This window comes from Morone saxatilis, unplaced genomic scaffold (genome assembly GCF_004916995.1).
Source record: "Morone saxatilis isolate NCDOM2014 unplaced genomic scaffold, NCSU_SB_2.0 Contig8, whole genome shotgun sequence".
Taxonomy (NCBI): domain Eukaryota; kingdom Metazoa; phylum Chordata; class Actinopteri; family Moronidae; genus Morone; species Morone saxatilis.
In genome coordinates this window covers 9,417,936-9,430,980 of record NW_023340257.1, presented here as the reverse complement: position 1 = coordinate 9,430,980, position 13,045 = coordinate 9,417,936, and the positions used below count along the sequence as shown (strand labels likewise).

Sequence of the window (13,045 nt, the reverse complement as noted above, 5' to 3'; positions counted from 1 at the left end):
AGGGCGGGTGAGGAAAGGAGGGAGAGAGGAAGGAGGACAGAAAAGGAGAGGAGTTCACCAGCCCTCTCTGATATCTGTTGAGCGTGTTTGTGCATTGTGTGTGAGTGCGTGTCCTGTCGGTGTGACGTCGTGTTGTGTTTTATTCCCACTCTGTGGTGCCGGGTGGTTTGGAGGTCAGATCATACATGACTCTGGAGATGCCTGGGATCTTCTTGATCTCATTCACCATCTTCAGAACCACCTGGGGAAACAAAAAAGACACACACAAAAAAACACTCCTAAAACACTGAACACCCAGAGAGAAAAGCTGAAAAGGCTCAATCCCTGAACTTAGGCTGGTAGCTAAGACCAAAGTGGAGAGGCTGAATCGTGGTGTACCTCCTCTGGGATATGGTTGCCAGGCATGGCGGGGATGCCGGTCATGAAATCGCTGGTGATGAAGGTGCGGACCACCACAGAGCGCCGGCAGGACGGCTGCTTTTGCAGTGGGTCACGGTCAAAGTGCAGGGGGGTCAGGATGACCGGCATCTGGCTGATCTTACCGGAATAGCCTGAAAGAGAAGCACAGCCGAGGGGAAAGAAAGAGGTTCTTACTGCTGCTAGACAATAATTAAAATGAACGTCACTGTCTAACACTGAATCACAACACAACACAACACAACAATAAGACTCATTCATCATGTCAAGCTCTTCCCTTCTTGGCATTTTATCAATGTCTAAGTCTAATTTCTCTTGTTCACATCTCTCGGTCTATCAGTTCACTTCACTGTAAACAAACAAACAAACACTAGATTCTCCATCTGTTCATTGCAGCTTGCAATTACTTACTGAAGCAAAAAGACTGTTATATGGAGCATTTATATTCTATAAGATGTGGACAAAGTGATCTTCAAATTCACCTCTTTAATCATATCTTAAAATTACCATGATAAAAAAACTTCTTCTCACTGGAAAACATTAAACATTTTTTTCATTTTTAAACAAATATTTGGTTTGCCTGTAGGGAAACGTTAAATTCCCCATGTGGATGAAAGTATGCAGACCAGTACACTATTCTGGTTATGTAAGAGGCCCTATTGATGCCAGGCTTTGTGAAAGGAGTGAATGGCTCTACAGAAACTATATTATTAGACAGTCCTGTGGTTGCATGTTTTTTTTTATACATTTACTCAAGTTGCTCACACAGACTTAGCAAATATAAATCCATCCCCAGTGATCTGTAATGCCTCAACACATCGGGCTAAAATAAAATCATTTGGACATAAACACACTTACCAGACTCTCTAAGGATCGAGTGAGCTACAAAGTCAGCCTGTCTGAGCGTGCTCAGAACACCTGTGGTCAGGAAAGTCGGGGTAATGTCTGACGGCGGCTCTTTCACGTGGGACCCAAACACATACACAACTCTGGAAAAGGGGAGAGAAACGAATGAATGAATGAATGGGTGTGTGGGTGTGTGTGTGTGTGTTCTGCATATCGTGTGTCTAATGTGGCAGATGAAGAATAAAGCTGTGAAGCTGTGAAGCTGTGGAGTTTTGTGTATTACCTATTGATGCTATGGCACATGCGAGGGATGAGTCTGGCCAGGAACATGAGAGATTCCCAGTGCGGAGATTCTTTACTTGTGACACCGCACACATAACTGTAGGACCGGCAATCACCCTGAGACAGACAGAAAAAGATTTTTAAAGCTATAACCAAATTAGGCTTATTACATAAAGTCTTAACAGGGCTGCAAACACAACAAAATGTTAGATTATGTGTACTTTTCTAAACATTTAGTCTTTTATGCTAAAGAAACAGACATTTCTATAAATAAAGTCTGCATAATCTCTGTCTGTTTTCAATTCCAACAAATTCCCCTTGCAATAAAAGCTGCCTGTGTTTGTCTACCGTCTCCCGTCTGCCCCACAATTTGAGGTTCAGGGTAAATTTAAAACTCTGGCTTTAAACAGGAAGTAATAAGACACACCTACACAGACGCACTCAGTCACTGGCTGACTGCAATGTTTTGGTGAGGAAAGCAGTCATGACCATATGTCTCTCCAGGCAACACTGAAGGTCAATATAAACTACTGGAAAGTGATGGTTTTTTATGCTCAAATATTTCTACAGTGCACGCCCGTTGTATGTGTCAGAGAGTCAACATGAGAGGAGCTGAGAAAAACTGAAAGTGCCACAATAGCTACAACAGATTCGAAGAGTCAAACAGTAAAGCACTGAAGTACTGTGTGTGTGTGGGTGTGTCTCAGGGTTAACCACTAAATTACAGTGGTAACGCAGTGAGACAAACAGCGAGGCACCATTTCAAACCTCCCCTGCTTCTAAACACTCCACGTACAATCATACCCAAGAGCCCCAAAACAAACCAATAAGCTATGTTTGGACGAGCCTACAAAATGATCTCTACAGTTTAAGAAGTAACGGCTACTTTGAAACTCTTCTGACTGCAGGTTAAAACATTTGGGCTGCACATCGCTGGAAGATGACATGAAGGCCGTAACCTTGGGCAGACCTTCAAATCCTTATTAGTAATTATTAGTAAAGCCCATCTTACAAGATAAATAATGGATGAGTCATATATGGAAATCAATAAGTTTAACCCAGAACAGAATTATGGGGTTTATGTGGACGGCTACATATATGATTGACTGTATTTGTGTGTCTGTTCACCGTGCAGCTGAATCAATGAACAGAGTAACTGATGAAGTGGATTACCTGGACGCCGACAGTTTTGATGGGCAGCAGGAAGGCATTGAGTGAATGAAGGCTGGTGATCTGCATGAGCTTCTCTTCCTCCTCGTCTGATATACACGACTTGACTCTCTGCAGCAAGACATGGGGCTGGAGACGATAGAGACGGATGTTTAAAGCAGCACGCAACAGAACACCCGTTCCGCAAGTCATGGCGAATGATTGAGTTACCCGTTCTAACATCAGAGAACCAGCAGCAAACACAAAATCGTATCAAACCTAATGTTTAATGTCTGTTCTTCATTTGATGTCAGCCCATATGTAGTGTTTTTTTTTTTTTTTTCAGATGACGGTGATGATGGTAAAAGCCCTTCCCCCAGTGGAAAAACAAGGTACCAAAAAGAAAACATCTTTAAATCATCAGAATTATTTGGCTTTTGGTGCAATGTGGCCAACCAGCCAGCAGAGGTTGCACATTATTAACTCTATAATTAAGCAGTCAGAACAAATGTGTTCTCATTTGGTGTGTGGGCAGAGCTTTTACTGTACTACAAAGAGCTACGGCTGACAACTTGGCATCTTTTCTGTGACTTTTACCCTAAAATGAAACAACAATAAACAACAGGGAAATGCTGATGGCTCAATTCACAGTAATGAATGAGTCTATACACCGTTTGCTCCTACAGCATTTGAATGACCATATATTTTGTTCAACAGCACTTAATGCTTAGAGCCGGTATACTTTTTAGGCTTCTGAAGGATACAGAAGCTCACGTGACACAGGCTACTGCTAAGATGTTGATTCACTGAAAAGACGTAGTGCCAATTCCCTAAGACCTGCGTCTGTCTGTGATTTATTTGGATCTGCGTACAACAGCTAATATTTGACGTCAGGATGTTTAATGTCTCACTCGGAGGGGTGTTTTAAGTAAGCAGTGATTAACTGAGTACTCAAAATGTGCATGCTTCACTGAAAACACCGACGTACAAATTGGTGTATTTATATACTTATATATACAGTTCAAAGATGTTCTGACCTTTTTGACGCTTGCAGAGAAGTCTGTGATGATTTTGAGGATGTTGTTTGTTTCAGCAAAGTCCTTACAGATGTAGGGCTCCTCTGCACAGATCACTCTGATGGACAAACCAGGACCTAAAGGCACAGGAGAGAGCCAGTTTAGCAGTGATGGGAGACAGTTTGGAGTCTGATTGAATTAGTCCATTGGTACACAGGGAAAAGACAGACAACGTCACTGAGCAATACGTTAATACAAATCACTTTTGTCAGAGCGGTCACGTCATAGAAATGCGTTTGTGTACTTGCCAGGGAAAGGGTGTCGGGAGACAATCTCCTCTGGCAGGCCCAGCTCTCTCCCCAGCGCTCTGACTTCATCTTTATGGAAATCTTTCAGCGGTTCGATTACTTTACCCTGGAGGATCACAAAGGAGTGAGATCAGCATTGCAACAGTAACGATGTGCTTAGGTGTTGCATAGTTGTGCATTTATAGAAAATGGCTGAACAAAACACCAGAAACACCAAATAATATATGAGCACTAAACAGCTAATAACGAGGTGAGAGCTCTTTAACAGTGGAGTGTAATACAGTGTTGGGGGATGAAGATAACACAGAAATGCATTTCCACTAAAAAGGAAAATACTATTTAGATGTTTGTCGTCCTCAAACAGAAACAGGACGTCATCAGAAGATGTTCTTCAGTGAGCTGGGTGCTGCGTGACAGCTCTGCCTTTGTGACTTTCATTATCTCTGCTCTCAAACGCAGCAGCAGAGGCTCTTTTCACACTGACTAATGGTTTGCAGCAGAAGTCAATGTTACCGTGATATCATGCAGTTCTTCAAAGCATTATGAGATATACAATTGCACAGTTTGATAATCTTTCTGTACAACTGCATTATCAAACTGTTTGCCTGCTACAAAAACTATTTGTATCAGAGGCAACTCATATCCCCGCTCTAAATGTCAGCTTTTACCATGTACAGTACTTCAGTGTCCTCTAAACTAATCGCCATTCTTCAAATGCATACTGTGGTTTTATTGCTAAGAGCTGGTGTCCTGTTGGCCATGGGTATTGTGAAATATGTTTTCCACTGCACCAAAATGAATAAGTTTACCAAATTATAACATTTTGCCATTTTTGTGACCGATGCACTTGTCAGATGTCTTGCTGTTATTTGGCATTCAACTTAAAATGATTTGTTATTAGTTTGTATAGCGTCGTGTTCCTCAATTGTTAGACCTGAAATATAAAATGTGGAAGGTCAGGGGTCTTCTTGTCTCATGGTATAAATGTGTGCATTCACAACTCGTGAAGGCACAGTTGCTCTATATTCTCACTTGACTGAATGATAGCCATTCTCTGAAGCAGCAGTATGCATCAGGGAGATGAATGAAGTTAGTATTTGTGTGGGTATGTGATGTGTGCAGTACCTCATCTCGGAGTTTGCGGATGAGCTCAGTGTCGTTGTGGTGTGTTTTGATGACCTCTGCCTTGCCGCTGGCGAGATGAGAGGCACTCTCAATGAGATCGGGCCGTAAGGTACCCTGGGCCAGGAAAACCTCTTCTGGCTTCAGATTCATCTCTCCTATCACTTCATTTGCCACCTGTAAAGCAAAGCAATTCACAGAGTCAGATACAACAGTGAGCCGGTGAATTGAAGACAAACAATAGAGTAACCATATCGGCAGATGTGTACAAATGTGTAATAAAGAATTCAGCTGAACTAACAATGTGATAAATGACAATGTATTGCATGGGAACAACGCTGTAGGGCCGACTAGCTGGCAGATCCAAATAAAAATGTTATTTTAAAAACTTTATTATGTAGCACTTTTCATACACAGAAACAGTTAAATCCTCATACTCACTTTGACAAATGTATCTCCAATGATTTTCCTTTTTTCTTCCGGGTTGGTAGTCATATTCAAAGTCTTGCTGATGCGTTTTCGTGGTGTCCTGTCCTCCTCGGAAATGGGGAGGGTTGTCGTTCCGTTGTAGAAGGTGTGAGCTGCATTTACCACTAGATACAGTAACATTTTCGAGGAGAGAGAGAAAGAAAGGCAGAACAACCAATTGGCTTACGAGCAACAGAAAAATGTCACAAAGACACTTCAGTATCCTGTTACATCCAGACTTCAACAATTCTTTTCATTAGTAATTACTAAAATGTAAAAATCTCAATACCTGTCACGAAGCAATTTAAAGCGCAATCACAAGTAGTATTTTCAAACAATGCTCTCTTATTTCACTTCATTAGAGACTTCTGTTAGATTACAATCTCTTCAACAACTGTGCATCACAAGAACTCTTTTAGATTATCGCCATGATACGATTCTAAATTAATTATGGTAATTATGCTTTAGACCTTTACGGCCTCATTGTGCCATCCCTGTGACATTTAGACCACTTGTCCCTACCTTTGAGTTTGATGCCCAGCTTGGTGAGGGCCTCCTCCACACTCTGACTCTCTCTCTTCCTCATGAAGCCGTTGTCGATGTGCACTGCTATCACCTGGTCCTGGTTGAGGGCTTTGTTGAGGAGAGCTGTGCAAACTGTGGAGTCCACCCCGCCACTCAGCAGCACCTGAGGAAAATCAGTGAAAAACAGTCACAACTGAGCCACCGGAGAGTTGAGTTGTGACATCTCCGCCTCTGTCTCGCTCTGTAATCAATGTCAATATGTCTCATTTCTATTCGTGTTAGCCTCCTATTATATTGGTCATGTTGTCTTTGGTACATCTATTGTTATGTGTGCTGGCAGGCATATATTAGGCATTATGAAGTGAACAGCCGAGATGACTACAGCCTTGACACTTCTTCACCTATAATTGGCCGTCTACCAACTCTCACACAAGCACACACACAATGCCACACTTGCCAAATGCTACGGCAGGAACAAGATATGACAAAGTATAGTGAAAGATGCGTCCCTCAGACTGTAGTTGAGGAACAAGAAACAGAGTCTGCATGTATTTCTTTAAATATAATTCGTATGCTTTGAGCCTGTTCCCTATTCATTTGTCGCCTTCACACTCCCCTGAGATGAAGCCCAGTTTGAAGCCGCTCGGGGAGTCGACTACCTCTTTTCAGATAAAACAGGGTTTAATTTGAGAGTTTAATTGGTTCTACTTAACTCCCCACCACTGCTGCCGTCACCACTTCCTGTACAGCTACCGCACTTCACACTCAGCACCCCAGCTTTAGACGTTTTGTGAAATTATCTCCCATTGTGGGTTTAAAATGCGCAGATCATTTTTTTCTGTTTACTTCCTTTTGTTAAAATCATCTCTCTGCCCTTAAAATGGACTTTGGTTGCCAACACACACACACACACACACACACACACACACAATCATGAAACGCTGTACAGGTTTCTCTCACCAGCACTTTAGACTTGTCTACTTTTTCTCTAATCTCGTCGATGCAGGCCTGTTGGCGGTTCTGTACGGTAAAGTTACTCGTGCATCCGGCAATCTCAAACAGGAAGGTGCGCAGCATCTCCATGCCTCGCTCCGTCAAGTCGACTTCAGGGTGAAACTGCGTCCCATACAGCTTCTTCTGTTCGTTAGCAATCCCTGTTGGAGAAGACAGCCGTGACGAAAGACTTTCAACATTCCCTAAATGCTTAAAAAAATATATACTTTAATGCAAAACTAGTATAACATGACAGAGCTGAGGCTTCCTTACACACACAAAAAATCAGCAATAAATGTTCTTGTTTCTGTATCTGTTTGTTTAGTCTATGACCACAATATCGTTTTAGATTATGTCACTCAGGGTCACAGCAGATCCTGCGTGCTGCTCACCGGCAATGATGTTCCCTGATTGGGCCACCACTTTAAAGCCATCAGCCACTTTATCCACACTATCTCCATGGGTCAGCAGGACCAGTTCCTCCTTCTGCAAACCTCTGATAAGAAAAACGCACAACATACACCGACATCAGAGGAGGATAATGCGCGTTTAATAACATTGCACAAAATACTACACGTGTACAGGCCCTGCTTTTCTCTGTGGGCATGTGAGTTAAATGTGAGAGGACAGTAATAAAAGACTGCAGCCATCTATTTTAGACTCTGCAGTATTTGTGTAACAACCAGGGGAAATATGTGACAGCTGGAATGCTCCCGCAGTTTATGTAGTAAATGTGGCACTGGGACAAACCCAAGCAGCAGTTGTAACAATATTGAGCTTCAGCCACTGATTGAGAATGCCACCAAAATGTTCCACAAAGCATAAATGAGCTCTACAGTGTTTCGCTGTCTTTTAAAGAAATATTGGATGTTCAACTTAAAAGGTTTTGTATTCCAGCAGTCAATTGCAACATGTAGTGCCCTCCTGCTGCAGCTGACAAACACAGGCTGAAAGGGGAGACTGGCTAGTAAAAAAAATAAATCTGCTCCATTGTTCAACCTCAGTTCATCTGTAGAGGGACACTTGTCTTCCATGTATGAATTTCCTCTCTACACTTTGTATCAGGCCATGACGTTCTTGCACTCTGTTATGTTCTGTCCTCAACTCTCAGTATGTTTCTCCTCAGTCTGTCATCTTCTCTCGCCAAACATTTCTGGTTGTAAGGTTATAAAAGGCAAAGAATGTGGAAGGACATGCAGCTCAAATAAGCCAATTAGAAAAACACTGACACACATTTACAATGTAATGTAACAACACATAAAAGATTAGACCAATTCTCCTGTGATCCACCTGAGCAAGCACATTACCTGAAGAGAGAACAAGTGTTGTCCAGTCCAATACTGAACACTCCATCTTCCCTCACGCTCTTTTTGTGTACTGTGCCACCAAAAACCTTATTCATCATCTGCAACACAAAGCACACACAGAGCAGAGTTAACACTTAGACACAGAGATTACATTCTACTGCGACTCCAAAGACGCTACAGCCGCCTGCAACTCGGAGAAATGTCGTGCAGAAGAGAAGGATGCTGGTTTTAATTTCCAGGCTCGCTGGGAAAATTGAGCGAGTAATGCTCTCATCTCCCTGAGCTAGTGTCAAAGTGCCCTTGAAGACAGTGGTGAAGTCCCAGATAGCCCAGGAGAGCTGAACGGCAGCCTGGAGTCGAGTGATAGTAACGCGCAGCTACTCTGAGTCAATGTGTGTAAAACAAAGGCCTTGTGGAAGACGGATGTTCTACTTAATCACTATAAAGGCCTCCCATCACAGAATATGACTGTGTGTGTGTGCATGTGCATAGATACCTGCATCCCATAGCAAATCCCAAGCACAGGCTTTCCTATGGTGAATATGGCAGGGTCGAACCAGGGGGCATCTTCTGCATACACAGAAGCCGGACCTCCTGAAATGATAATTGCCCTAGGGATAGAAAAGAGACATAACAAAGACGTATTTTAAAACACTTTCATATTGACTTCATGGTAATTCTATGAGGCAGAAAACACTCTGGTTCAAATGCTTCTCGTGCTCACCTGTAGCCCTGCTCTCTGATAGCGAAGGCTGGGGTCTCTAGAGGGAGGATCTCAGAGCGTACACACAGCTCTCGCACCCGCCTGTCAATCACCTTTCCGTACTGGGCCCCAGCATCCAGGATCGCCACCGCTCCCTCACATGACCCATTCTGCTCTGCGCTGCTGATCTCCAGCTGTGAACGCACAGTCAGAAAACACACAATGTCTTGTTGAAAGTGTTTGTGTTGAGCTGAGTAGACAAAAAGTATACATCCACAGTCGCGTTTGCACGCCGGTGACTACACAGTGACGGGACCAACACACAAAAGACACAGTCTCCGTGCTGTCCTTTAGCGTGGACAACTTTGTAGTGCTTTAGACGAGAGGCGGTGTAAGGTAGCCCACTCTCCCTAGACTGAACTGTACTCCACCTCTGACCTCCCGTGGAAAATGTGACTCAATAAGGCCTAATAACATAATTATGGACATGTGAGCTCCCAGACAGACAGACAGACAGACAGACAGTCGCTCTTGTGAAACGTGCTGTAACCATTCAACCCATCAGTGGGATCACATGAAACCCACAAGGTAGTCAAAGGTTATTAGTGAAGACCCGTGTATCTCCTGTCTACAGCAGTGTGCTCTGTTTCTCTCCACCTCTGTACTCCTGGATGTTACTTTTACAAACTACCGTGCTGAGCAGAGTTTGGGAAACAGATTTCAGTGCAAGAACCAGAGAGAAGTGAGGCCACAGACAGCTCATTGATCTCCATAAAACAACACAACTGAGTAGATGAGGACAGCCAGAAGAGAAACACGATCCCACGTGGTTGGTGCAAACACTTCCGCGGTAGCTGTTTCTAAAAACAACTCGCATTAAGCATGCTAACAATCCCCCTCTGACTTCTTACATAAAACAGGTACACTGAACAATTGTCGCTCAAACAACCACAGCGGCTCTGGCAGAATAACACCACAACAGAAATGAGCTCCAGTCGTTCAGCAAACTTTACCAAATCATCTGGTAGCGCAGCAGCGGTGTCTCCGGCTGTCACACCGGTATCTGCGCGTCGGCTCATACTAGCTTAGCTTAGTGACGACGTTAGCAACCCTGGCTGTCAGTTACCCTTCCGTTAGCTTAACGCGTGTGACAGCGGGCGGACGACACTCATTAGTTTGCCACAGTGTCACTTTCCCGCGCTGAACAGCAGAGCAACCCCCGGTGCTCGACTTTATGTTGGTAGGACTGTCGGTACAATTTCAGTCTGCCCGGCTGCGGCTAGCTACAGCCGTTAGTGCCAACGGTTAGCTGCCGTTAGTGCCAACCGTTAGCTACCGTTAGGCCGGTTTGGCTGTGGGGGTTAGGCGTTGCTATGCTAAACCCACGCGGTGCTCGGGAGGCAAAAAGGGGTCTTTTAGGAGGAGAAGAGAGAGAGAGAGAAGGCAACGAGGGTTATGGGCGAAATATGATAAATATTTTACTCATGCTAAACACCATTGAGATTCCCTGCCCGGCTAGTTAGCAGCTAGAGCAACATGTTAATGTGAATACTGCAACAGGCGTACGACCGCGTACTCATCGCTCCTCAGCGCTCTGCTGGCAACGTTACATGCTCTCTAACTTTCCCCCCCTCCTCCTCTAAGAGGGGCACACAGGCCGTAATTCACCCGAGAGGGGGGGAGGACTACACCAGCAAAACCAGGGTCCTAACACCAAGTCAACCGGGCTGCCCAGTACCGGAGTAGCGGGCACAGCCTGCTCCACTGACCTTGCTGTCTCCGTTGCACAGAGCCATGGAGGACTGCCGTGTTGTGGAATGAGCTGCTCTCCCCTTCGCCTCGCTGTCCCAGGTCTCAGAGAGGGAGGGAGAGAGAGAGAGGAAGAGAGGATGAGAGAGAGGAGAGGAGGAAGAGAGAGGGAGTGTGGTGTGTGTGTGGAGAGAAAAGAGAGAGATGATGGAGAGAGAGATGAGAGAGAGAGAGAGAGGGAGCTACTGGTTCGCTCCGGGCTCAGCACGCCGACTACTGTCTCAACAGCAGATTGGACTGTGGGCTTGAAGATGGGCTGTCACAGTCTGTCCTCCTCCGGCTGGGGAATAACTTTCACAGTGGGGACAGACTAAATAAATGTGTCTGTGTTTAATGGGTGGAGCACAAAGTTAAATAAAAAAAAAATAAAAAAAACTGAAGAGTGGCCCCATGGGGGGCTGGGCTTAGGCAGCATGGTAGATTTAACATGTTAAAATATAGCTCTCAAGGTCTTCAATAGTTAGAGGTGTTCAAAGCAAAATGAGAATTAGACACATTTTTATATACTATATATACATTTAGACACAGAGTCATATGTATGAATGTTTTGTATCACATTAAAATTAATTAACAACATTTTCTGGAAGCTCAATTGAGAAAATTCCTGTAGATTAAGGAACCCACATGGGAATGTATGTTGTTGACGTATCCACTGACAAATGAAGAGCCTAATCAGCACTTAATCCTTTAAATTCAATTTTAGCATAAAACAGCCCTCATTTATTGCCAATAATGATCTAATAAAAGCAGGTTGTATTATTAAAAGTATAGCTCATACACTATATCTTGCCATATCACCCGACCCTAGTGACTGCACTGTGTTAAAAATGTCCACTGATGAAGAAAACCCTGTTGATATACAATCTGCAAGCACAATGACTCTGCAGAGCCTCATACCTCAGACCCTGTCAGGCAAAGGCAGCAAGTATGTGAGAGAGAGCCCCTGTATTTTAACACATCTACTCTACTGGATCTTCCAGGACTAGTACTTCTTTCCATTTCTTTTTCAGACAACATAGATTACAACCTTCAGACTCGTTGTTCGTGTACGCTTTTGTTTTTTGCCTTTCATACGCAGTTTCTTTATCTGGCTGATAATAACAGGCGAATGTAGTTGCTGTATCCATATTTGACACTACAGAAAGATGATGACTTGCTCTCAGAAACCTTCAACCAGGAATTCCCTGAAAGTTAAAGAGGAATGTCACGGCAAAGACACAAGTTAGTCAAATAGACAGATGTCAAATTCCACTTTGTGCTGAGCAAATGTAGTCGTTATTTTTAAGTAGATATTTTTTACACATACAAAAAAAGAGTCTTAAAGAAATTAATTTTCAGAAAGTGTATGGCAATTGTTTTAAACCAGAGGAAGATGTGTTGTGGACACTAAGCTGAATGGGCTGAAACCTTGTCAAAGAATGCAGAGTAGTCACACACAAGTCTAACTAATTACATTACTAATTCATGCAAGGGGTATCAATAATTGCTGGAACAGATCATTAATGTCATTAGTTCTGCCTGTGTGTTTCCTGTTATGTCTGCTGTGAAGAAGGTCTGTGAGAGTCTCACTCATTTGGGAGCAATAAAGAAACATCACCGCTCTGATGCTAGCAAGGCTGTCAAGACTTGAACAATCTTTTCAGGGGTCTAGACCAGAACCACTGGGGTCAGACAGCCAGATGTGAAAAGCGCCACCCTGTGGAGAATGTAATGAATGACACTTTACCACACAGACAGTTATTACCACAGTCAGGAAGAATCTGTCTGTTAAAACCAGTCAAACTATAACCATCGTCCTAAACCAGTGCACCAAGAACATTAACGTAACCATGGCAACAGGTAACTGTTACTGGTGAAACAGACGCAGCCATGAGCATGGTTGGATTCATTCAGGGACTACAGGGCAAAGAGGATCTGTGGGCCCCTGTTCACCCTTTGGTCATTTATTTAATACATTTATTTAGTATAATAAGAGTGGATATTGTGTTTTTTTTGGTAATATTCACAGACAAATTTGCAGTCAATCAGATTACCACAAACCAGCTGGGATATAATACGTTTGCAGCCTTTGGGGACCTTAGTAAGTAAGTAAGTAAGTAA

The 13,045-nt window shown here is 43.5% G+C and overlaps 1 protein-coding gene across 2 annotated transcripts; it reads right to left on the bottom strand.

Moving 5' to 3' along the window:
* Window positions 1-6: 6 nt before the first annotated feature.
* gmps (guanine monophosphate synthase) lies at window positions 7-11,035 on the bottom strand. Of its 2 annotated transcripts, none has more exons than XM_035679973.1 (16): window positions 10,906-11,035; window positions 9,158-9,330; window positions 8,930-9,044; window positions 8,434-8,531; window positions 7,519-7,622; window positions 7,094-7,287; window positions 6,131-6,296; window positions 5,582-5,733; window positions 5,144-5,317; window positions 4,019-4,124; window positions 3,732-3,847; window positions 2,719-2,844; window positions 1,547-1,662; window positions 1,276-1,406; window positions 379-551; window positions 7-241 (listed from the first exon to the last, which is right to left on the bottom strand). In XM_035679973.1, exons 1-16 carry the CDS (start codon window positions 10,930-10,932, stop codon window positions 140-142), a joined length of 2,073 nt encoding a protein of 690 aa, XP_035535866.1. In that variant the 5' UTR covers window positions 10,933-11,035; the 3' UTR covers window positions 7-139. The 2 variants fall into 2 exon arrangements, with proteins under 2 accessions (XP_035535866.1, XP_035535864.1); XM_035679971.1 differs by lacking the exon at window positions 10,906-11,035 and adding an exon at window positions 10,150-10,478.
* Between the last annotated feature and the right edge of the window lie 2,010 nt (window positions 11,036-13,045).